A 25,969-nucleotide genomic window follows, 5' to 3' on the forward strand; every position below is an offset into this window, starting at 1 on the left:
CTGGGCTTGTAACTAGCCTCTGATCTTTCTCAAACCTTCTGAAGTAGAGAAGAATTAGATGGAAGAGGGTAGCTTTCTAGCCTGGGCCACCCCAGAAGTGCCCCCAAAGTTATGTTTCTCAACTCCCCCTGACAAAACACCACAATCTTCTCTCCCTGCAGGCCCATTACTCCCTGAGCCCACTGGTAGTGGGGCTGGAGAATTCCAGGCTAGGCTGAGACCAAGGTCCTGTACCTGAAGCCCCATCAGTGAGACGGTTCTGGTATGTAGAAACAGGGTCCTGGTACCATAAGGCCCGGATCCAGAGCAGAGGGAGTCCTGGGGCCAGAGCTGATTCTGCCCTGGGGCAAGCCTCACTCACCATCATCAGAGTCGCTGTCAGAGTCCTGGGAGATCAGTTCATTCTTCCTCTCCAGAGCCTGCTCCAGAGCCGCCTGTAACTTCCTTGGTAACAGCGTGTCCTCATCATCCATCTACAGGGGAAGGAAAACACACAGTCATCATAATCATAGACACTGAGCACTTACTATATGCCAGGCCCTGGCTAAAGAGCTTAAATATTTAATATTATTCATTCTTCCCCCAAATCCTAATACTATTATCAACCTCATTTTATAATGAGAAGCTGAGCAGAAAGAGAGGTTAGGAAACTCGTCCAAGGATAAAAAGATAAAAAGTGGTGGAGGCCGTGGGATTCACTGCCCAGGAGCTCGGGGTTCCTTGCCCAGCACCCTGAGGAAGCTTCCCCAGCTCCTCTTTCTCCAGCTCCATGGTGGGAAGCAGAGCTGGCTCAGTGTAGGGAAACTATGGCCCAGCCTGTGGCTCAGGTATGAGGTTAGGCTGTCATTCCTATCTCTGCATTCTTGTTCTGTGTCTGTACCTTGATGCCTTGTACCCAGAAGTAGCAGCTGTCAGTGGTGTGTAACACACTCTACCTTCCCGGAGGGCACACCAGTGGGCTGTGCTCCTTAGTGGAAAGCCGGAAGAACTTCCATGACTAACAAAGGCTTTCTAAAGTTACAACGATGACTGTAAACCTTGAAATTCCATAGCATCCTGTGCATCATGTATCATCCCCCAGCAACATTTCAAGGCAGGTGGTGTCACCATGCCCGCTTTAGAGATGAGAACTCTGGCTTGGAGAAGTTGGGAGGCCTGCCTGAGATCGTGGGGCTCCAAGGTGGCAGAACCAGACCTCAAGTGTTCAGACTTCCAGGCCATGCTCTTCACATTCCCACACTCCCATCACACTGGATGATCCCAACCAGAAAGGCAGATCCTGCTGGGGTCAACACTTCCCCGTTCAGTTTCTCCCCATCTTTGTCTAGTCTGTGAATATGGAGCCCAGAGAGCTCAGCAAATAGGCTGTAAGGGTTGAGCAATGTGTGTAACAGTGTCGGGTGCCCTGGGGCCTGCAGCAAAGAGGCACCTACCCCAGGGCAGGCCATATTCTGTGGGGTCCTGCTCTTTTTTACCTGTCGGATGAATCGGTCGGATCCCAGATTCACCATCAGTGCCTAAAAGAAAGAATCATCAGTGGCAGTGATGCAGAGAATGAGCCCCTGCGATGTCCTCAGAGTCAGACAACAGGAATAACTCCAGGAAGGGACAGGAGCGGGCAGAGAGGCCCGGAGGCCACAAGTGAGAAGATTCCAGTGGTCTTGGTCCCTTCCTTTCCCCCTCCACCCCTCCCTCCCTCCTGGGAGATTCTGTTCCTTCGGTCCCTTCATTCCTCCATCCCTCACCCAGCTGGTCCCCCAGACAATGGCCCACCTCCTCCACGGGCAGCTCCTTCAGTTTGGGGAGGGAGCTGGAGAGCAGGCCAACCAGGAAGGGTGTGGGACAGCAGACGATGTCAATCATGGAGGCCGGAAGGACAGGAATGAAGGTGTGCTGCCAGGAGAAGGGGTAGAGCAAGGCCACCACGGCATGGGAGCAGCTGGAGAGTGTACTGGTAGACAGACAGAGACAAAGCACCTGAGCCCAGGCCTAGCACCTTTGGGGAATGGGAGTTAGAACATCCTTTTATAGGTTAAGCTTCCCAGTGCAACAGAAGTGCTAATGGAGTTCAGGTCAGGATCTGACCCTGCAGACTGGTGAAGCCCCCACATTCCCACTGCTCAGGGCCCCAAGGACACTGGTACCACCAACCTTCTTTGGGACTTGACCTAGGAACAGCCATGAAGATATACAGTAAAGCTTAAACTCACAAACGACTCACATACATACCCGCAATGGCCACCCTAATGCACAGACAGGCCTAACTTGGTGGGGAAGTAACAGCTCAAGCCAGGGAACATGAAGGTAAGGGGAGCAAGAGTTGATCCATATTCGGAGTATGCAAGAGCTGGAAGGCCGTCAGAGGTAGTCTTACCAGGTCTACCTTTTATAGCTGGGCCTACAGATACGAAGGGTCCGTTTCATAAGTGGCCAACCCAGGACACAACCAACTGTCCTATCTCCCAGTCCCATGTCACTTGACTACTCTGCCGTCTATCCAACCCTTCCTCTCTGTAATCGCAAAAAGTGGTCTGAGGACCACTGACTGAGGTGAGGAGCCCGGCACCACTCCTACCAAGCTGGGAAAAGGCACCCCCACCCATCTTTCTTCGCAGGCTCCAAAAGATAGTCTACAGTCTCAGTGGGGTCATTCCTCTCTCCGCCTAGAGGGGGCTCCAGGCGTCTAGACCTAGCAGCACTCCAGGACCAGCTATCTAAGCAGAATGGCCAATGCAAGAGGGAAGGAAGACCTCCAGGGTGCTAGCCAGTGGGAGCAGAAGTGAGTGTACATGCCCCATGTGTGTTGAGGGCTGGTGTGGGGCACTAGTAGACACAGGAGACACACCTGGCTTGAACAACACATCTGCTGGGAAGAGAATCAAAGGCCCTCCCCTAGGGATCATATTGTAGATGGGGAGTCAAAGGCCACGGTCAAGTTCAGTTTTAAGCTTGACTTTCCCACTCTGACCCTCTGCCTCTATTGGTCCCACCTATTAGCCACAATAGACTCTACAGGATCACCTCCAGCAGGAATTCGCCCCCTTTCCTGAATAATGCCCCCTCAGTTAGAGAACATGGTTCCAACCCATGACAGAAACAAATCCCCTTTTCTTGAAGGACCTGTGGATGTTCACAAGTGTTTCGTCAGCCAGTGCCTTGCTTGGCTGTCCTGTCACCCTAGAGATGCCTAAAATAGTGCTGGGTCTTGAGGCAGAGACACAGGTGTCCTGGCTCTGACAGCCCTTCCCCTGGGGACAGCAGTTCCCCACACCTCAAGGAGAGCCATCTGGAAAAGATCTAGGAAAGGGCTGTCTCAGGGTGAGGGACACACTGATCTCCACCTTCCCCTCCAATGGGCCTGGCTCTTTGGAGACAGAAGGTTTTGTACAGCTCCTGGGGCTGATCACTGCAGAACCTGTACACATACACGGTGCACACTTCCATATACTCAGACATCAAAACTAGACCTGGAGGCACAAAGGATTTGTGGACAACCTAAAATGTAAGCAACAGGACATGAGATGGCTGGACTCACTGAGCCCTGACCCAGTCCAGGCCTGGTGCCATCACTGGATTGCCTACCCTGCCCCTCTCTAGTCACAGGCAGACCCTGAGGAGGGTGGGTATCTTTTCTTAGACCCAAGAGTGGCAGAACTTGAATGCTGAGCCCGGCAAAGAACAGAGCCCTGGGGTATTTTCCTTCCAGAATGGTGCAGGAATGTGTTCAGAGGCAGGAGCAGCCAAAGGAAACAATAGCTGCATTCAGGGCCCTCGTGGAGCTGGGCTATGCGTGGGGGCGGCAAAGAGGAAGCCCCGAGTGAGGGAATGGAACCTTCACAAAAAAGGAACCTCGGGTCCAGGCTTTGGTAGGGACACCACGGTCTGGCCAGGCTCTCTTGATGAGGAAGAATGAACATGGGTGGCAGGGAGGCAGCAGACAAAGGCTCCACGGGGCCGCTGTCCTTGACTTTTTCCAGCTGCCAGGCTGAGCCCCTTCTTGACAGACCACAAGACACACAACTATGAAACACTGAGGCTGGGGTGGGAAGCGAGGGACCGTTTTCGTTTCTAAAGCAGGCCTTCTCTGGAAAAGTCAGCAGCCCTGGCATTTCCTCCTTTTCCTTCTCCTGGACCAAGGGTGGGCCTGGCATCCTGCCCCAGTGCCCCGAGATGGCATTCTGGAGTCCCTTTCTCCTGCTCCCCTCAGTAGCCCCTCACACAGACAGAAAGGAAGACCCCAGGGAGCCTGGCCCTACTGATGACCAAACCGCAAGAGGATTTTTCTTTTCTGCCCCTCCTATCAGCACCTGGCATATGGTGTGGCATAGAGCAGGTGGGTTAATAAATGTCCAAGTGACTGAATTAACTCCACCATTCTCAAGAAACTTCTTCCTGTGATGGATTCTTTGACCAAAAAAAATACACAACGTGTTGCCAAGATCTCATCCTCTACTTTCCTGTCCACTCCCCACATACACTCTATGCCGTGGTTTAAGTATTTGTGCCCTCCAAAATTCCTGTGTGGAAATCTTAAACCCCAAATATGAGGTCATGGACTTTGGGAGGTGCTTAGGTCATGATGGTGGGGCCCTCATGAATGGGATTCATGTGCTTATAAAACAGACCAACAGAGCTCCCTGGCTCCTTCTACGACAATGAAAAGGCTCTGGCTATGAGCCTGGAAGCAGGCCCTTAAAAAACATATCCACGCTGGCACCCTGAGCTTGGATGTCCATCCTTTGGAGCTGTGAGAAATACACTTCGATTGTTTACAAGCCACCCGGTATGGTGTTTTGTTATAGCAGCCTGAGGAGACTGAGACACTCTTTTATGGATCTTGACTGCCTAGAAGAGCTCAACTCTTTTCATAATGCCTCATGTTCTGTGACCCTTCTACCACCCCCTCCCATAGCCACAGCCAGATCTTGGCATCTGAAACTCCTCTGCCTCTAAAATCATAAATGCCAACATATCAGACCAAGACCCAGGATCCACCCAGCTCTTTTCCTATTCCTTCTAAACAAGCTCCCCTGCCTCATGGGCACCTCCTGTCCCTGGACATCTTTTCCCTCTCCTAGTCTGACTGGCCAACCTTCCTGCAACCACTCTCCTCCCTGGCACCCTCAATACCTCCCCTTGACCTTCTCCACAAATCTCCAGGTGCCTTCTCCAGGTGATGCCCTAACCGGCTCCTCGCTGCAGGGCTCAGCGCTCCTCCAAACCCTAGTCAGCGCTCTTGCCCCTTCCTCAAGTGGCTCTGCCTAAGAGCTCATCACTCTCCTCCAACCCCACATTCCACAGAGACAACCCTGCCTCCTCCTCCACAGGAAGTCCTACCATCAGCCAGAAATCTCCTTACTCTACCTCTCTCCATATCCATGTGTTTGCATCTGCACCCTCTTGGCTGGGCCAAAGAACAAATGTCCCCACCTCTTCCCTCAGGCTAAGTCCTCCCTTGGGTTCTCTATCCTGCCACACCAACACCACAGCGGCTGGCACATAGCAGGGCTCATAAGTACAAGTCAGATCAGCGGACGTGTCCTCTCCCTTCTTCACCTTGTCCTGCTGGGCCTTACCTGAGCTTATCTGCCACAAAAATGACTCGGCGCTCCAGCAGTAGCGAGGCGAAGATTCGGATGAGCTGGCGCACGCTGAGGCAGGTGAAGAGGCACTCGAAGTCCACGTGCTCCAGCCGGGAATCCATGGGCCGCCGAAGCTCTAACACCTGCAGGACAGCAAGGGGGAAAGTGGGTCCAGGCAGGCGAGGTGGGTGTGCCTCCCAGGTCCTACACAAAGTGAAGGGCAGTGGGTTTCTCTCTCTTCTTTTTCCAGGTTTCTAATCTACCCCACTGTACAGTAAGACCCAGTCTCCGTCTCCTCTCAGACCACAGCTCTGTTCCCACAGTACTCAGACACTTAGCCTGTGGCAAGAGGGATAACTGGAATGTAGAGGCGGCTCCGGGGGGAAGCAGTTGATGAGCCATCCATCGGGCTCACAGGAAGAGGAGAGGTGGCTGCTCTTACAGATAAGGAGAATGAGGAAACCACACAGCTCTATCTGTGGGGTACTCCCTGCGCCCAGGTCCATCCCCTCAGTAGAGGTCTTGGCGCCCATGCTGACCAGATTCCATTGCTGCTCCCCCGGCCACAGGAAGAGCAGCATCTCCGTATCCCTTGACTGCCATCTCTCAGAAGGCAATGCTAGTGTCCTTGTCACCATGTCCTCTCCCTCTTCCTTCCAGAGGTCCCGTTTTTGCTACTCTTTTGGCCTCTATCTCCATGAGCCATCTAATCTCTGTGCCAGGGACAAGGAAAACACAAGGAAAAGGCTGGCTACTCCACCACCGTGCCAGGAAGCAGGACTTTATCGGGGCCAGACCTAGCCATCCGCCCTCCAGGGGGTGCAAGGCCACTCCCAAGGTCGGTGCTATGGCACAAAAAGTCACTTCCCTGGAGGCGGTCCTGAGCGTGAAGGGTAGCAACTGACCCTAGCAGTGAGAGCAGGAGGAACTGCGGGAGCTCAGGCCAGGCCAAAGCAGCTGCCATAGGGGCCTGCTTCGTGTTCTCCTTGGTCTCTCAGTGCCTGTGGGCAGTAAGGGTGTCTAGGCCTCCTGCTAAGCAGGGTGAGAAATGGGTTCCCTCATAGAGCCCAGGGCGTCAGAGCTCTTTTCCAGGGGCTTTCGCCCCTATCATTTCATTTATTCCTCAGGGTCTAAGCAAGGGGAGTTCAAACTCCTAGCTCAATATTCAATTCCTCTGGCTCCCAGAGAAGCAGCAAAATGGGTACAAGGTGCCCTCGCAATCAGCGGATACTACCTTTCCCACCACCGGTGACCTCCTAGAAGGCCCAGTGATGAGCACAATGCCACACTCACCCAAAATGCTCCCAGAATGTGGCCTGAGGGAAACCCACACCATGGGGACACAGAGCCCTCTGTATGAGCCCCTGTCCTAGCCCCAAGAAGTTACAGTGAGGCTCCCCCACACCCCTCCACCCCCAAGAGCCTACACACAGTCCAAAAGGCCTGGCTCTGTAGCATAGCGCCATGCTCCTACCACCCCTGGAGTCCTGGCTCCCTCCAGGGTATAAGAATTCCCAGAAGCATCCTATAGGACCTCTTCTCATGCATCCCTGCCCTCAAGCATCACAGTCCAGTGGGGCTGACTGAGTCTAAACAACCACAGCTGTGACACTGGTGCCAAGATGGAGGAAGCCATGATTCGTGTCTTCATGGCGGCGGCGGCGGGCGGCAGGGGGTGGGGGGTGGGTCAGAGCACAAAATACTTCATTTGGGCCGTCCAGGAGAGAAGGGAAGAGTGTTCAAGGCAAAACGAAGCAAGTTTCAGTGGCAGTAAGCAATTCAAGTTAGAGTGATGAGAAGTGAGGCTGGTGAGGGCGAGGCCATCTCAAGGTCTCCCAGGCAAGCTGCTGGGCTCTCAGGGCAGGGCCAGCCATCAGCCTGCGCCAGTACTCTCAAGAAGCCTAAAGTCCCTCCAAAGGAGGGTGGGAGAAAAGAGGCTGAAGGAAAGCCCTGAAATGGCCTTCGCGCCACTCCCAGCATATCCCGTGTTTCTTTAGTCAGACCCTCTCCTGCTCTCTGCAACAATAGTCATTTCTTCTTCCCTCTCCTGAAGCCCAACATCTACCTCTCACTCAGAGGATGACCTTCTCTTCCATTTTGAGAAAACCAAAGCCATCAGGTAGAAGCCAGAATCTACCAGCCCTGGCCCTTCCCTGCCATCACACAAGGAAGTGCCCGTCTCTCCCAACTGAAGCCAGTCCCTCCCTGGATCCCACAGCCCCGCCACCTCCTGGGTCACAGTTTGACTGTTCCCTCCCTTTCCTGACTATCTGCTTTCACCTCTGCCTCCACTGGGGCCAATCCCACCAGCCTCCAGATGACCATCTCCGACAAACTCCCCCTTTCAATCACTGCCCCCTTCCCTAGTCCTCTTCACAACTGAGCCTCTTGAAGAGAAGTCTGTACAAGCTATTTCCACTTTCTCACCCCTCTTCACTTCTCAACTCACTCCACTCGGGTATCTGGGCCCCTCCATCCCTGCTCCCCCAAGATCTAGTCTTGTCAAGGCAGCTGGCCATTCCCCATCCTGACCTCAGCCTCCTGTCTTTTCCCTCCTGGGGGTTGCTCCTCCCCTTCTGCAGGATCCCCAGATGTTGGGCGTTCCCCAAGTCCGAGGAGGACCGAGCCCAGGCTCTCTTCTCTTCCTTTTCTATCCTTTCTGCTATGAAACATCTTATCTTGGGCGCCACACAGGTATCTTTAATGTAACACGTACAAAATCCACCTTCCCGCTTCCTCCTCAGAGCCCACTCCCTCCATAGGCAGCAGGCCGGCAGCTACCCTGTCACTCGAGCCAAAAGGCTGGGATTAGCCTTAAAAATCTCCCTAATACTTACTCCATATTTCCACTCAACACAAAGTACTCTGATCCTCATTCTAAAATGTGTCTCTAATCCACCTACTTCTCACCTTTTCTACCACACCTTAATCCAAGCTACTATCATCTCCTGTCTGCACTTCCGTACAGGAGCCTAGCTGGTCTCCTGCCTTCACTCCAATCCGTGATCTCCAGAGCAGCCACAGTGAGCTTTTAAAAATATATCTCAGATCTTATAACCCTGCTTAGATAAACTCTAAAATCCTTAACTCGGCCTAGCAGGCACACTGTGATGTGGCCCTCGCTGCCCATCCTGCCCTGCTCACACCCTTTTAACCATCTTGGCCTTTTATCAGTTCCTTGTCACTCTTCCAACTAGTGCCTTTGCAGGAGCTGTTCCCTCTCCACCTGGAATAACCTTCTCCCATCCACACCCTTCTCTTACAGTCTCCCTCCCCCACTTCATTTAGCTGACTTTACTAATCTTAGTCACTTCCTCAGAGGGGGCCTTCCCGGGCCCCCTAAAGCAGGTTTTAGGTCACCCGTCACATACTCTCACTCCCATGCTCACTTGGCACTTAAAAAGTTCAGGAATTATCTACTTAAAAGCAGACACATGTATTTAACATTGGTCTCTCTCATGAGATGATGAACACAGGGACAGAGCTGTGGCCCACTTCAACCTCATGGCTGCTCCAAGGTCTGGCGCCATCCCTGACTGTGAGAGAGCACTGTCGGTAAATAGTTGATGAATGAATAAAAGGTGGGCAGGTGGAATGCAGTCAAGTCCAAGCAGGTCAGGGAAGGCCCCCTAGGAGCTGTGGGGAGTTAGGCCCCATTGACAGTTCTGTCCTTCACTTTTCCAGTCCTGACTGATTAGCTATACACACATGGTGAGAGAGGAAGGGGCCGTGCTCTGCCCCTCCCAGGGACTGCAGCCTTGGCCAGGCAGGCCGTCCTCCAGGCCCCATCCACAGTCTGAGAGAAGAGGCAGCAGAAATCCCTACCTCGTTGCCAGCACCTGGAAGAAACGTCTTCACTTTGATGGTCTTCCCCGGGGCAGGGAAGGGTGACTCCATGAGACTTCTCATGAAGGGATAGACCAAGGCAGCAGAGATCCCACGCCGGCGCTCCACCTCATCTAAGACCTGTGCCCACGGCCAGCAGCCGGAAGAGGAAGGGTGTCAGGCGCTGCCCTTCCCTACCTCCTGGGCAGAGAACAGGGCAGCCTGGCATCTGACCAGCTGGGCCCAAAAGCTAGGGGACAGGAGGGCTATCTCGCCAGCAGCTTTACACTCTAGCCTTCCTGCTTCCCTTGGCACTCGATGACTGTTCTGCTCACTAACTTGTGCTTGCCCCACACCCAGGAGGTGGGTAAATGAAACGCCACTCTCGAGTCGGGTCCCTGGGCACCTGATTTCCCCAAGGGGACTCTCTCTCCCAAAGGACTCTGGCTCTACCCAGGGCTCAGAGTGGACTGTGACACTGGCAGACCACGCTGGCACAGGAGCTGGGGAGATGCCAGCTGGCCAGATGGGGAGCCAGGCTTGGGAAGAGGAAGGAGTCCACGAGCTCCCTGGGCTTGCTCTTGCATTCTCTTGCTCACACCCGCCCGCTCGCTCGCTCGCTCGCTCGCTCGCACACACAGGTGGTTTTCTCATCTGAGCTGGCCACAGATATTCCTGTGGGAGCTGTCAGCTGGGGAAAGGGGAGGGAAGTAAGCCACAGCCCTCTTACCTTGGAAAACAAGCCGAAGCAGCCAAGGCGGCTGATGACACAGTATACCTCTGGCAACCGAGGCCCTTTCCCACTCGGCTGGGTCAGGACGAGGAGGAGGAGAGACAGACAGATACAGAGAAGCCACAATTACTACATCTGGCTCCTTTTCCCGGGGAACGGAGGACTAAGGACTGATCTTCTAGTGGATGATAGCAAGCCTCTTCTAACCGCTACTCAACCAAGCCCCCAGAGGAAAGGCTGACACCCTCCAAGGGAAGGCTCTAGCCTCCACTGGGTCTTCCAGCCCAAGGTTCCAGACTCCTGCTGAGCTCCTCCCAGGAGGACGCTGACAGAGGCTGGTGAAGAAGGAAGCAGCCCGGCAGAAGCTATAGGGTGATTTGTGGATTTACAAGGTGAAGGCTGGGAATCCAGAGGATGCAGTGGTCATGAGCGGAACCTGTGTACATTCCTCGGAGCAAGCCACGGAGTCCCCCATCCCTCACAGGGAACATTCTGTAAAACAGCCCCATTCTAGGTTCTCCTTACCTCCCTTCCTTAATCCACCCTATTATAGCAAGACAAACTGAACATGGATAAGAGCCGCAAACTACTATTTGTTGAAAGCCTACCATATCTGAGGCCCAGGCTTAGTACTCTAAAACTGCCTGTGAGAGGTAGTGCACAGGCACTACCACCTGCGTTTTGTAGAATGAGTAAACTGAGTCACAAAGAGAGTGAGCCATTGCCAAGGGCATGCATCTAAAAGTCATAGATCCAGGAGTCTGTTTTGGCCTCAGATTTACTGTCTCACCTCTAACGCATGCTGCTTTCTGACCCGACGGAAGGGAAAGGGACACAAAGACATAGAACAGAGGTATGCTAGGAGAGGAGAACAAAGAAAAAAGGGGATTGGCAAAGTGAATGGCTGGAGGAGATGTGCACTAAGAGCGCCCCAGGCCTGGAGCCCCCAAATGTGGGTTGGGGTGAGGCCACAGGAGTCTACTTCTCCAGCCAGGGGCTGGCAGGGCTCTGTGGCTGTGGCTGCCTCTGGCTCCGAGGCCCGAGTGCCTGGCAAGGCCAAGTAGGGAGGGAGCAGAGCAGCAGGTGCTGGCCCCTCACGCAGGCCGCTAAGCAAATGCAGATGGGTCTATTTCAGTTTCCAAACCTGCTGGCCACACGTCACAGATCTAAAGAGAAGGCAGAATCTGTTTTTGTCCATATTAGGCCTGAAACTCACTCCTCTCTCTTTCCTTCTCCCCCGCCTCCCCTAAAGCCCCAAGTGATTAAATCAAGTATGTGGGATTTGGGTTAGAATCATTGTGTCCAATCTGCAGGAATGCCGAGCTAGTGCCAGCCCCCTTGGCAGGGACCCAGCCCAGGCCCTCTCTGAGCACGAGCACGCCAGGACAAACATGCTCTTCCCTGGGGGCGGCAGGCCCGCTACAAAGGAGCAGCTCTGCTCCATCACTATTCCTGCAAAAGCAGTCCTTGGAATGCTCCTCTCTGGGCACAGGTGAACCTGTGACAAGCTGGCCTCTGCCTGGCTCCCCACCTGGCATTTGCATTGCCCCACATCCCCTTAGTCCTGCTCACCGGGCAGTCACTATCCAAATATCCCTTCTCCCAGACTACCCTCTGGGGCGATCCAAGAGTATCAGACCTAGTGTTAAAGAACTTAGAGTCAACCCCGGCTTGTGTTTCACTGGCTGTGTGATCCTGGGCAGTTATTCCCCCCAAGTCTTAATTTCTTAATCTACAGAAACTGACATAGTACTACTTCATGAACTACTATAAGGATTCAAGAAGATGACATACTTAAAGCGTCTAGCCTGGAACACAATAGGTCCTAAATAATAGCCTATTCCCTTTGTCTTCCCTTCTACATTCAAAGGCTGACCTCCTCTATTAGACTATCTAAATTTTCTTGAGGATTGGATTGAATTCAAGTCTAACTCCTCTTTAGGTGCACTTAACATGTTGCCTGACCCTCAGTGGGAGTATGGGACGTGTTTCAGAATGAATGAATAAATGAATTAATGAATGGCCCAAAATCCTTTGTCTGGGGTCCCTGCTATACATGGCCCTTGCCTAGGATCCTTCTCATCTACCCCTAGACTGGCTAGATATCTAGTGAGTCCTTGTCCCACTAAGGCATGGGAGTCCTGAAACACTGCTGACACCCCAAACCAACAACATCCCTAGTGAATTCCAGAGGAAAGTGCACAGGAGTCTCTCTTTACCTTACCTCAAGATACTACTACTACTTCCCAGGCCTGGGGACCTGGGAACCTGGGGACCTGGGGATCCCTACTTCCTAGGACTAATGGGAAGGGAGATGGGCATGGGCTTCTTTCTATATAACATGGTTTATACTTTCAAAACCCTCCCTTTCACCTGTTCAAGGCACCTCTCCCAGAATCCCACAGAAGGTACTGCTCTGTCCCTCCTCAGCCTCCAGCACTAGCAGACCATGGACAGGATGCCTCCTCACTCAGCTGGCCAGGTATGGGCCAGGTATGCTGCTGGGTTGATATGATCCTGCAATCTGGCTTCAGTAGCCAGGGCCCCAGAGCCCGAGGGAAATGAATGAGAAGAAAAAGTGTAGGAAAGTTGAAAACATAGGACATCTCAGTAGAAGGTGATCCACTCTCTCCTCGTAGTGCAGTTTATCTTAGATTGGAAGGGTCACTCCGAGTCCTGCCATTCCAGGAGTGCCTCATCAGTGTGCCTGTATGCACATGTTGTCTGTGTTGAGGGTGGCCTCAAGAAGCATACAAGGAAGCAGAATGCAGAATCTCACACAAACTAGAGTTGAAGAAGGTGCGTGTGCATGTGTACACGCACATGCACGCACACATACATACACACTGTGGCCCAGTCCCCCAAGGACCACATGGCCCTACTCACCAGTAAGCGCCTGCAGTAGCCAAAGCGTCTGCTGCCATCTTCCCCAGTCAGCATGAAAGAGAAAGTCTCACTGGAACGGGGAGGGGTCTGGCATCAGGGAAGGATCAGAGGACCCAGGAAACAGCACCCAAGAAGAGGGAATGCCCTCCCAGGGAGGAGGAGAAGGGCTAGGTTGCTGTAAAAGTGGAGGCTGGGACTCGGGTGTGTCCCACGCAGTTGCCCCTGCTGTGGGAGGCAAGGAGGCTGTGTCCCCTTCCTGCCTCACCTCAGCCAGACCAGGCCACGCCTCACCTACTGTACTCAGACACTGGAAGCCAGTCCTTGGCATCAGGGAAGCAAAACTGGGGAATGGCCTTGAGCCTCTCCTCTGCCTCCCGCATCTGCTTGGTGGGTCGGTCCAGCTGCAGGGAGAGGAATATGGGGAGAGATAGACAAGAGAAGACACGGATCCTTGGTTGGTAGGGGAGGGGAGCTGAGAAGGATCTCCTGTCCTGAGAGCTCTAGATGGCATCCTACCAACTGGCATGCTCCTCAGCAATCATGTCCCCATTCCCGATTCCTACAGAGAGGTCTGGAGAGAGCTGAGTCATCATCTATTCATTCAGTATGTGCCAAGTGAGCGCTTTTTCTATGTGGCCCCTGGCCCTGTGTCACATGCTAGGGCTACTGATGGAAAACAAAGTGGACAAGGTCCCCGTCCCTGCACATTCTGGTCAGGAGAGTGAGCAATCGACAACAAAATCTCCAAAGGAGATCTTGCCACAAAAGAAATAAATAGGGTGCTGTGACAGAGGGAACTGGGCAGGAGGAGGGATACTTTAGGTATCTGGAAAGATCTCCTGGAAGAGGTACTATCTGGGCAGAGAATGAGGAATGAAAAAGAGCCGGCAGCAATGTGCAGAGCTAAAGAAAGAACATTCCAGGCAGAGGCAAAGAGCAAGGAGGCCAGGCTGGCTGGCTGGCTGGCTGGTGATGGGCAGGGAAGGTGTGGTAAGAGGGAATGCAGGTGGGGGGATGGGGAGTGACAGCTAACAGGGTACAGAGTTTCCATTTGGGGTGATAAAAATATGTTTTAGGGGCACTTTGGTGGCTCAGTCAGGTAAGCGTCCAACTCTTGGTTTTGGCTCAGGTCATGATCTCGTGGTTGTGAGATTAAGCCCCGTGCCAGGCTCCATGCTGGGCACGGAGTCTGCTTCAGATTCTCTCTCTCTACCTTCCAATCTGCTCCTCCCCCTACTTGCTTGCACTCTCTCTCTCTAAAATAAAATCTTTTAAAAAAAATGTTCTAATATTCATTTTACAACTCTGAATATACTAAAAATCACTAAATTGTATACAGAGAAAGAGCATGAGCTGGCAGAAGGAGAAGCAGACTCTCCACCGAGCAGGGAGCCCAATACGGGGCTCAATCCCAGGACCCTGGGATCATGACCTGAGCTGAAGACAGCCACTTAACCGATTGAGCCACCCAGGGGTCCTGAACTGTATACTTTAAATAGCTGAATTATATAGTATGTGAATTAAGTTTCAATAAAGTAGTTTAAAAAAGAGAAATAAAGTAGAAGCACCAGGCCCCTTGCCATCCTTATAACCAATTTGGGTTTTATTCTAAGCATACTAAGAGGTGTTCTCTGTGCCCTCACCCTCTGAACAAGTACTGGCCCAAACCCACGGCTCAGAACGCCTCTCTCCCCAGCGAGCTGGCAGGCACCAGGCTCGGGGCTGTCACTGCGAGGTAAGTGGCGATGGCAGGAACAGGATCTCTCTTGCCCTAGAGATAGCCCAGGCAGACAGAAGGTGCCAGAGGAGGGGCGGGATGGGGGAGAGATGGCCTCACCTTGGGAAACTGGTAGGAGACTTCAGGGAGGTAGGTATTTCGAGATGGCTTCTTCTTGAGGGACACCACCACAAAGTACTCGAAAAGCTCCCGCTCCTGCCACTCAAGCAGTTCCAGCTCCAGAGTCCGATAGCTGGGTGCGCGTTTCAGCATTGACTGGATGTGGACCAGGCGCTGCGTGTGGGCTGCAGGCAGGTTGTATGTCAGGGGACAGGCAGACTGGACCCTCACAGACCCCACATCAGCGCCCCCCCCCCAACCCCAGTCTCGGGCTTTGCCTCTGTGGACCACCTGTAAGTGCAGAAGCCTGGTCTAACCACCTCTTGCAGCTGGGTCTGGGGCTGAAGTGGCAGGAGCAAAGCGTCTACGCCTATGCAGAGGCCCTGCCCTGCCACAGGGAGCTGCTGTGCTAGGCCTTCTGGGCCTTCTGGAGGCTGGGCTGGGGCTGACAGGACTGCCTAAGCCAGGCAAAACCCAGGCACCCACCTACCCCTGCCTCGTACCAACAGGAGAAGATAGGAACCACCATGAAGGCTTCATCCTGGGCCCCTCTCCGAGTCCTTGGACTTGGACTTTTTGTCCCTGTCCCTACCCCTGGGAGAACCAGTAGAGGATGGAAGAAGGGAGCTAGCTCCCATAGACTTTAACCCTCCAGGGAAGTCTAGACAGGTTTCCCAGGAGAGAAAAAATAGAGATTCATCCAGGGCTGCTGGAAAGGGAAGTTCCCAGAACCTTTTCAGGGAGGCGTCAGTCCTCTCTGTGGATATGGGGGGTTAGTAGTCTCAATGCCTCTAGAGGACCAGTTTCCTCAGACGGGCACAATTCTTAAAGCCAGAAGAGGTACTTGTAATCTTCTAAACCCACTTCTGACCCTCCAGATTGGCAGCATTTACCAGGCAAATCAACACCCAATTCTTACGGACAATACCTTGGGGAAGTCCAGGTTAAGGCGGCTGTCTGAGGTCAACCGTCACGATGCTGCCTTGCACACAGTAGGAGGGGACTTCCCTGGAGCTCTTTGCTCCGTCAGCTGCTATCCTGCCTACCTGTGGCCCCTCCAAAGCAGGCCAACTGGGGACGTGGGAACTATACGTGCAGAGGATGGGGGGTGACTCTACAGCCAGGGCTGGGAAGGGGTTCCGGGCCTCACCTTTGAACCTGTCGTCAGAGTCGCTCTCGCTCTCACTATTCTCATCTGTAAAAGTAACAGCAGGAGTGCACACTTGCTGAGCCACTGCTCCACAGCCAATGTTTCCTGGGCCCCTCTCCCAGCTCTTCTCACAAGGGATGAATCCTACCTCTTCTGGGCCCCCTAGGCCCAGGGTCCCTCTGAGCTCAAACCACAGGTGCTCATTGCTATACAAACCCCTCTCCATCCAGTCCTGATCTGGGGAGAAGCTACTGAAGGCCTGAGCTGGAGGCTGAGACAGCAGAGAGGCCTACAGGCCTGGATCACAGGGACTACCCCCAGGACGCCAAGATTTGAAATGGGAAACAGACCACAGTGCTCAGTAAGTCTGGCCTTTCCTTTTGGCAGAACCAGAATCCCACATCCACCTCCCTCATCAGGGCCTCACAGCCCAGTGCCTGAACTAACCCAACCCATGGCTTCCTTCCTTGTTTGGCCCTCCCTTTCTATGTGCCATTTCTTGGGGGGACTCTACCCTCCTAGAAGGCAGGAGGATCCTGGGATTGGCTCACAGAAGGGTAAACTGTTCCTACTGCCCAAGGGCCCCCGATACCTGAACCACTCAGACATCAAGGCCTACCTCTCAGTGATGCTGTCTCAATGCTGGACATAGACAGTTTTTTTAACCTCTTCTTTCCCCTCTTGGCATTGTAGATGGAGTTAATTCTTTGGACAAGCTGGGTGAGAAAAGCAGGGAATGTGAGATAACCCTAACACCAGCTGCCCCTATTTCTAAGAAGGCTGATTAGTAGCCCATTTGTTCCCTCAAGGTGCATGCTTTCTGCCCTCCCCACACTGGGGCCCAGTTCTGGTCTCCCTGCTGCACTGACCCCAAGTGCAGAATGGCCGGTAGCTCTCCTCTCCCTCATCCCCTAAGTGGTCTCCTGCTCCTACACAAGAATGTTAAACTTAGCTCCCCAGAGGAAGGAACTGTGATCAAACTACACAGGATGGGAGCTTCTGGGTCCCTAGAGTCACTGAACCAACGGAGACAAAAGAGCTCTTCAGACGTAATAACAGGAACAAGGACTGGAGCCTTTCCCTCTAGGCTATAACCTGGGGCCTCGACAGGAAGGAGCTAATTCCCAATATACCCAAGCATTGTTTGCAGGCTAAAAATACCATTTGGCTAAATCCTGCTGCTTTGGGCTGGGGATTTGGGTCTGACTGCCTGTGTATGCAACTCATTGCTGAAAACTCTCAATTCTGAGAGTCGGAGAAAGAAAGACTCAAGTTTGAGTCTTAGGCCCTTCAAAGCCTAGAAGTGTTTATGTATACACAGAGATCTCCAAGTGCACACTCCCCCAGCGGGGAGTCTCCTAAAGGACTGGCTTCCGGTCACTCAATGGCAAGGAGTGCTCCCTAGTCTGTCCCTCCCCTAACATCTGTGCACCCACGAACCCCTTATTGCATCTCTGTTAATAAGACAGGGGATTAACCACGTGAAAAAGAAAGGCCAGTGCAAGGGCCCAGAATTTATTCGAGGAGAACTGAGGAAGCAGCCCTGGATTAGGGAAGGAAGAGGAGGAGAGAGCTGCCCACCTGCCTGCCCACCTGCCCAGCCAGCCCCGGGTGGCCCCTCTGGGGAGGCTACCTTAGGAATGCGGCGGGCCCTGCGGCTGGACAGCAGCTCACTGGTGGTGCTGAGGCTGTCCTCATTGAGGCTGGAGGGTGAAGACGGCAGGCTCAGCTGAGCCAGCAGCAGCATGTCGTCATGGCTGTGCCTCTTGGGTAATCGCGGCAGCCGGTGGCTCTTCCTTTCTGACCAGTTCCCACTGCGCAGGGACTGGCTGCTGGGTTTCAGGGAGAGCTGGTACGGGGGAGAAGACGTGGGAGAGGGCTTCAGCACATATGCCTTGGCTGGCATCCCTGGCTCCTCTGAATCCCACCCTGGAATTTCCCTCTGCCTGGATTTCCTCTAGTAAGACCTCAGCTGCTCATCAGCAGGTCAGGGCTAGATGAGACACGGCTTCCACAAAGGAAGCCGAACCACCTCTACCAGATAAAAGAAAACAGAGGCTAAAAACCTGGGCTCTCATCTGAGTGGAAAGAGAAGGACAAGCGGGAATTCTGGGGGCTCCTCCTGAGCTTTGGGACAAGGCTTAGCCTTGGCTCAGTATTCAGCCTGGTTGACGGAGGTCATCTCCTTCCCACAGCCAGTCCTAAAACGCTTCCTTAGCAGAGGCCATAATCCACATAGCAGCCTGGCCCTGCTCACCTTTTCTAGGCAGAACATAAGGGCCCTGGGCTCTCACTCCCAAAGCCTGGCAAGGTGGGCCTCCCAGCCAGGTGGCTCCTTCACTGCAGCTGCCCCTCCCCAGCCCCGATCTACTCCCTCGGTCGAAGCCAGCACCCTTATTCCGAGGCACCTTACTCTCCACAGATCCCGCTGCCTGCTAGCAAGGCAGCACCCCTGGCCACTCAGCCCGCCTCCCACCCACTTTCTGCACCTGGCATCATCCTTCATCACTGTTCAGCCGGTCCTCCTCCCACCCAGTCAGGCTGGCCACACACATTCAGTGGGGGCCTGTTTGAACATAGCTCATGAGAAAGGTGAATCTTTTGTAAAAATGATTATATCACTCCAAAGCCAGAAGAAACCATCTCTGTATTCTCTAGCCAATGTTATAAAATGTCCAGGTCCCTCCATTTGCAAAGAGAATTAGAGTTGCCTGGGTAGGTCCAAGAAAGCGCCTCCTGCCTCCTTCTCCTGCCCCCTGTCCACCCTGGACAAGGCCAGAATGAGCTAGAGTCTAACAGTCTCCTTGGACTCTTCACCTTTTTTCTCATCCTGCCTTCTATCAGCCCTTTTCTTGACGATTCAGTCTTCATTCCCTCCAACATGAGTGGCTCCAGGTCTGGCAGACACCTATCTAGCTCTCCATATCTGGTTCTTGGGCCTATGCCTGGCCCCCAAATGTCAGTACTGAGATCATTTCTGCCAGAGCTGCTGAATACCAAGACTCCAACCAGGGTCCCGTCTTCCTGTTACCCACAGAAAGGGAGCAGGAGCAATGACAGGACAGGAGGCAGCTGGGGCTCGTGTTGCAGCGCAGAGCACAAGTAGTGAAGGGGAGCACGGAGGGCAGGGTGCCCACAGGATTTCAACGTGGCAGAAGTCCCCGCATGCAGAGCTCTTCCCTGAGGTCACCTCCTTTGCCAAGTACTAGTGAGGGAAAGAGTGGGAGTGGAAGCGGGCCCACACCCTGGCAGGACAGGCCTCCACTGTGGCCCTTGTGTTGGCCCAAGTCGGGGCTGCCATTACCTGAGTGGGTGGGTTGTTGTACTTCCTGTCCTGAGGACCCCACATCCTGTGCAAAGAGTCCAAGGAGTTTTCAGACAGTTGCTGGGATTTTCGTCCTGCTCTTCGGCTCTTTAAGTCCACATCCTCATATGGATTCTCCTTGGGCAGATCTCCTGCAGAGGGGGAGAAGTCAGAGACTAGGAGAAGGGAAGGAGGAAACACACTCACAAATAAACAAGCAGAATTCCTGTGAACCAAAGAGAATGGCTTCTGCCTGGCCCTTCAGCTCATGAGTCATACAGCTGCCCGTCTGCTGCGGGGAGGCTACAAACAGATCCCAGCTCCAAGTCCAGAAGCAAACCCCCCGCCCCCAGTTCAGCTCAGCCTCGTCTGGCCTCTGCTTTATAAATTCAGAGATTGCACAAGACTGGCTCAGCTACCCTGCCTGTGCCCAGCCAGAGGACAAAGCCAACACCGGGCTTCATTCCTTAGCTCCAGTCCTCCTGCTGTGAAAGCCCCAGAGATGCACAGTTCAAGGTAGGAAAGGCTTTCAGAGGTCACACGGCTGTCCTACTGCAAATGCCCCCTGAGGACCCACTCCAGAGGCTGGGCACGGAGGAACAAACCTAACTACAAGGAGCAGGGGGCTGGCAGGCCTCCCTCCCACTGACTGTCCTATGTACCAACACTCTCAGGGCAGCTCTTCCATCTGGTCCACAGGTAACCCCACACCAGAACAGGGGCAAGCCAAGTAGTGACAGCACTCTCACTACAGGGTCACTGTTTCCTCCCCCACTGGCCTTACAATAAGAGAATGGTCTTCAATCCCCTTTTGTAACAAGCCCTCCTGCTGTGACACAGGGGAGGTGTGAAAGGCCTGCTAGCCATCCCTGCCAAAGAGGTGAGGGTGGGGAGTTTGAGCTTCTCAGGACGAATGGCTAAGATCCCTGGCAGCAGGCACCATCCTGGCACTGCCAGCCAATCTCAGGGAGCAGAAAGCACAGTCTCTACCTGTAAAAGCATCTCCATCCCAGAGCCCTACGCACCTGCCCTTCTCCCTGCAGCCCAAACCTGGACTTCTCTACGCCTCAGAACACCACGTGCCTCCTGCCACGGATCTGTGGGCAATGAGAGTGAATGTGGCCCTCTGCTCCCCTTCCTTTATCTTTCCATATCCTCCCTGCCACATGGACATCCCTGTCTGGGACTGGGGACCCAGGCAACTGGTGACCAACATATATATGCTACCCTCTGCTGGGGGCAGCATACACAAAGAGACCGGGGCTCACTCCTCTTCTCCCTGTTCCGCAGCGGGTTGGAAGCCGGTGACCGCTGAGCCTGCAGATGCCCAGGTGTACCTCACACCCCAGGGGAGTTCAGACACCACTTCTTGGAGAGCAGGTGAGGAAAAAGCTACAGGACTAGAAATAAGGCCGCTGAGACTGTAGGCTTTCCTAGGATGCGACACAGGAGAAAAACCAATCCCTATATGCTTACAGAATTCTCAATTTCCAAAGTCAAGATTCCCCCCAAACTGGGGGTATCTACTTATTACTACCATGGAAAACTACTGAGGAAATGCTTTCGCAGAGGTAGGGGGAAGGAAGAGGTGTGAAAGTTAGATTTCTGTCACACCTACTCAAGCCACCAGGGAAGCCACACAAATCTCTTGAAAGTGAGTCAAGAACGGGTCAAGAGAGGATCTGGGACAGGATGAAGTGATTCCCAGCACCAAGCCGAGTCCTCAGCAACTGAGCAGACGTTTTCCTGTAACACAGCCATGCTAGAAAGATGACCGGTCTCCATTCCAGAGTCCTGACTAAGCAGAGCCGGCCAGCAACCCTGCTCTAGAAGCCAAGCATCAAAACTGGCATCCAGCCTACCCAACTCTGGGCACTTAGGGAGGAGGCAGGAGACACCCAGTTCTTCTTGGTCTGTTTCCAACATATGACCTGTATTGATGAGGTAGGAGGATTCAGGAGTCAAGAGTGCCGGGACACAATTTTCCTGACCCTGGGAAATGGGGCCAGAGCATCACTGTTCTGATGGGGGCAGGAAGAACATTCATTACAAGCTCATCAAATCCAGACTGCCTTGGGCTGGATGGCTGACCCGCCAGAGTCCTTATCATCATCCCTGAATCAATAGGATGACCCTGTCTCAACTGCTTTAGGTTAGAGTTCGTCCAAAGTACTGACGTTTGGGGCTGGATGATTGTTGCGGTGGTGGGCTCGCCTACGCATTTGTGGGATGCTTAGCAGCAACCCTGGCCTCAATCCACTAGATGACCGTAGCATCCCCTCAGTTGTAAGAACCAAAAATGTCTCCAGACACTGCCAAATGTTCCCTGAGCAGAAGGATAAATGCAGGCATAGATGGATGGCAGGGGGCACAGAGGGAGGAAGGAGCAATGGAAAGACAGAAAGACAGAAAGAAGGAAGGAATGAAGGAAGGAAGGAAGGATGGATGGATGGGTTAATGGGTTGGATGGATGTAATCACCCCCCTGCCCTGTTAGGAACCATTGGTTTAGATAGATGTTTCTAAACTTTCTACTAGATTGGGAGTGCCATGACCTGACTCCCAAGGCAAACTCGCTTCATTCCTTCCTTCTCCCTGCCTCTCTCCTTCTCCTCCTTTCTTCCCACGGGATCAGAGCTTTGAACATGGATACAAAATCCAACACTCCAAGGAAAAGATGTAGGAGACCAAAGCCCAGGGAAGTAATAGCTGCACAACACTGAGGCACATCGAAGACAACCTGGGAGGAAACAGGTGGGAACACCAGGGTCTCAATACTAACGTTGCCTCTGGAAACAAAATTTCAGGAAAGGCTCAAAAGCCTGTTCCTCCTGCCTTCCCAGCCTTAACACCAGCCTCTTTCTTCAGCAATGTTTCAAATTCTCTCTGATAGAATCAGGCCACTCATCACCGCTCCAGGAAATGACTGCTGGCCCCAGCCCAAGCCCTGCCTCCCCAGCCTTAGCTGGGCCCTCACAGCCCTCGTTCACCTGCTACCCTCCATGTCCTAGATTATTCCCAGCCACTGTTCTGGAGCTGTCTCACGGACATATTTCCTGTCATCCTTCCAGGTAATAAGGATGCCCAGGGGATGGGGATAATATGCAGATACCAAGTGGGCCCCAAGGCGAACCACACCTGAACCTGCTGGGAGAAAATTAATCCCAAAGCAATGGCTCAGAGTTGGGAGAGGCAGGAGGCTGTGGAATAGGGCTCAGAACTTCCTTCCCGGGAGCAAGCCACAGCAAGGCTAGAGCAGCTACAGCTGAGTGGAGAGAAATGGTGAAGAGTTAGCAGGGGCATAGATGGGAGACAGGAAGCCTGGCAGACCACCAGACGGTCACCTGCATTCCCACCCACACGGACTGCTGGAGGCCGATCCGCACTGACTGCTTGAGCAGAGGAGTGGAAGAGGAAGGCCCTGTTCCCCAGAAGCCAGACCCTGAGCAGCCCCATCTCATCAAGCCCAGCTGGGGAAGCCAGAGGTCTCAACCCTTCCCAGCTTTGCTGATGAGATATGGAACAAGGGCATCGCCAAGAATTTCTGCTTTGCACTCTTTTAAAGGGGCTTGTCAGAGCCCAAACTTAGCATAGGGATCCTCTTGATGGAAGAAACCAGCCCCACCCAGCCCTGCCCCCGCTCCTCCCCACAGCTCCTTTGGTCATGAACCACACACAACAAACCGCACTCACTCACACACGCACAACTAGAAGAACCAGTCAGGGAAGAGGTGTGTACGTGCACAGACACTGAGGATTTCTCTCCACAGGATCCTAAGCTTCTTGACCGTGCCCTGGCTAGGGCACAGGATCTGTAGCTTCCCTGTCAAAACCTGTCCTGGTTCCAACCAGCTGCTTGTGCTGGTGCTCAGCCTCTTCCCCTCCTTCACGCAGCGGAGAGGGCCAGGATAAAGGTCCAACACACCCCTTCTCCCCGCCAACACACAGTACATCAGATGCGGAGCTCTAAGGAGCCAACTGTTACCTACCCTCCAAGCCGGGACACCCTTCTCCAACTGGCCAGCCTACAGCCTTGGTGTTGTTAGGTACCCTTTGTGCCTTCCTACTTTCCAGCCTGGGGACAAGTGAGAGAAGACGGAGAGAGCAGAAGCTCCAAAAGCTTTGCAGTCAAGCTGACCGGCCCTATCCCCAGCTCCCATCCCGCTCAAGTTCCTGGAAACGCTCCCTCAGCCCCAACTAGCTGCTGGGAGTGGGAATCTCTGCAGGAATGCAGTCCAGGCTCCCTGGTCAGGCGCCGAGGCCACTCCACATAACTCCCTAATAAGCTGCTTCCTTCGGTGCATTTTTAAGTGTCAGCCTCAGAATGCAAACGATTATAAGGTTTTGTGGGACGGCAGCATCTTCCAGGGGCAGATGTCAAATTGGACAGGCGAGAATTAACAACCCAGGAAGCAGCAAGGCAGTAACTTTATTTTTGAACCCCTCTATTGCAAATTAGCAGGACAAACCTCAGCCTGTCTCGGAATATCCCACCCCAGGTCCCCAGGCGTCATGCCTGATGTGGGCGGGAGTCCAACAAATTCCCCAAGGCTTCTCGTTCAAGTCCACTGATCATAGAGAAGACATGTTCATTTCTGGGCCAACTAAACCTCAACCTCTAACCGACCAGCAACTCCAATCCAATCAACTGGTCCCCAAGATGGAGATTTAACACAGGAGCTCCCTGTCCCCCACAAGCCCATGATCACACACCCAAAACAAAGCTTTGTCTGTCCCTGTGCAAGCAAAGCAGGGTAAGAGTTGGTTAATCCAAACAGAACCAAAAATGACCTGAAGCTCAGAGAGCACAGGCTGGGCCAAGAACAGAAGAGAAGGCTCCTGGAAAGTCCAGGGAACTGTTCAATCCCAGGCAAAAGTGAAACTGACATTCATAGTGCAGCAACGAGGGCCCCCGTGAAGCCTCTGGGGGATCCAAATTCTTGGATCAGGGAAGGAGAAAGGGACAGATCAACCAGAATCTAAGAGAAAGAGATATTCTCTCTTAGATTTCCCTCTAGCCTCCCTGGTCTAGAAATTTAGCCAGTGCTATTGTAGGGGATACAAAGGAAGAAGCTGTGTCCAAGGCAGTGAACTAATTACAGACGCTGAACAGCCCTACCCCGCCACCCTCAAGGCTGAAGCCAAACCCGGGTGCCTAGGTCACTCCCTGCCCTCCTTCCAATACCCTCCCGAGCACTACTCCTGTGCTCTGCACAGTGCTCCAAATCCAGAAGCTAGGTGAGCAGCGAGGGTCACGCCCCCACTGCAGCCTCCTCCCATCCCGGCCCTTACCCCTAGCTCTAGCTCATCCGTTCAGGAAGGAGCCACGCTGCTCCGGTATTTCGTTCCCTCCTCCTGCAGCATCCCAAAGTGGCAAAGACTCCTCTACTGAGTCTGGAGACTGAGACCCAGACACCCTTGCCTCCCTCCTCCTCTTTTCTCTAACCTGACCAAAGAGGCCCAGAGAACAGCTCTGTTGCCCAGGACAGCGCCCCCCAAATTCTCATCTCCCCCCGCCCCACCAGACACAGTCCCCAAACAAGGCTAAACAGAGGTTAGGATCATGGAACTCTGGACAGGGAGAAATGGTTAAACCTTCTCTTTCTCTTATTGTTCAGCTGACGCAAAAGCATCCATCTCCTCTCCTGAAATTCCTTGTCAGCCCGGTCAGGCTGCAAAGCCCCCTCAGAGAAGAGGAGCACAGCGTGGGCAGAGCCCGCTGGGCTGGGGGAGGGGGCCGCTGCTGCACTGGGTGCTCCCAAGGGCCCCGGGCAGCAAGAACACATTCCAATTTCTTCTCAGCTAGAGGGAACAGGAATGTACCCTGCAACGGGAGTGGGGAGGAAGATGGGGTTGTGCCTCTGATCCCCACAGCTCTTGACCTCAACTCTGGAGACCATGTGTACAAAGCTTTTTCCCAGTGTTAAGGGAAAAGGTCTCCCTCCCTAAACCCTTTTGCTATTCTAGGGATCCCACTCCCACAGTCTTCCGGTTATGACCTAATTTTGGATGGCTGTATACTATGCACTCCATTCCTGGGGAAGCAGTGCCTAAGTGGATCCAAGCAGTGCTCTGCTATTTTTCCAGAAACTCCAGCCCCGCGAGTTGTAAGGAGAAAACAATGAAACTAGTGGCTCAGATCAAATGAGGGAATAGATGACCTCCTCTTCTGAAGATTCCCCAGTCTTTGGAGAATCTGGAAGGTTCTCCACTAGGGCCACTTCCTTCTCTAATGTGTTATCTAAGCCTATGGTCTCCAGCCTCAAGTCCTAACACAGAGATGAGACAGAGCTGGAGATGAGAGAGGAGGGGTCAAGTGCACAGCACACTGCTTCTCTTCTCTTGAGTGATCTACACTCACACACAGCACATTACTTGAACGGAACTGAAGTATCCGCGGAAGAGAACGAGGCCAGAATTAGAATGAAAGCCCAAAATAAACCCAACCTACCCCACTCTGTTGGTTTTTCATTGACCCTGGAACACAGGTTTGCCAACACCAAGTCTTCCCAGTTGTTGAAAGACAATTCTCCATGGCACTTTATATTTCTGACTTTTGAGCAAGAGGAATGAAATCATCCAGACTACCATTTCAAAGATGTATAGCAAACCACCTCAGAAGACAGAGGGTGTCTTCCCAGAGGGTAGAGGCA

At 53.3% G+C, this 25,969-nt stretch overlaps 1 protein-coding gene across 7 annotated transcripts in view; it reads right to left on the reverse strand.

Annotated features, from left to right (window-relative positions):
* Positions 1–25,969, reverse strand: part of DENND2B (DENN domain containing 2B) — a 148,818-nt gene that overhangs the window by 2,949 nt on the left and 119,900 nt on the right. For all 7 annotated transcript variants that reach the window (XM_032359633.1, XM_032359635.1, XM_032359634.1 and 4 more), the window contains 13 exons: positions 19,318–19,469; positions 17,647–17,862; positions 16,633–16,729; positions 16,014–16,058; positions 14,864–15,048; positions 13,318–13,427; positions 13,027–13,096; positions 10,138–10,215; positions 9,408–9,548; positions 5,577–5,725; positions 1,774–1,951; positions 1,476–1,517; positions 362–473 (listed from right to left, as the gene is read on the reverse strand). In XM_032359633.1, coding sequence (XP_032215524.1) covers positions 362–473; positions 1,476–1,517; positions 1,774–1,951; positions 5,577–5,725; positions 9,408–9,548; positions 10,138–10,215; positions 13,027–13,096; positions 13,318–13,427; positions 14,864–15,048; positions 16,014–16,058; positions 16,633–16,729; positions 17,647–17,862; positions 19,318–19,469 — 1,575 coding nt within the window. The remainder of the gene's footprint in view (positions 1–361; positions 474–1,475; positions 1,518–1,773; positions 1,952–5,576; positions 5,726–9,407; positions 9,549–10,137; positions 10,216–13,026; positions 13,097–13,317; positions 13,428–14,863; positions 15,049–16,013; positions 16,059–16,632; positions 16,730–17,646; positions 17,863–19,317; positions 19,470–25,969) is intronic.

Source organism: Mustela erminea, chromosome 9 (assembly GCF_009829155.1).
Source record: "Mustela erminea isolate mMusErm1 chromosome 9, mMusErm1.Pri, whole genome shotgun sequence".
NCBI lineage: Eukaryota > Metazoa > Chordata > Mammalia > Carnivora > Mustelidae > Mustela > Mustela erminea.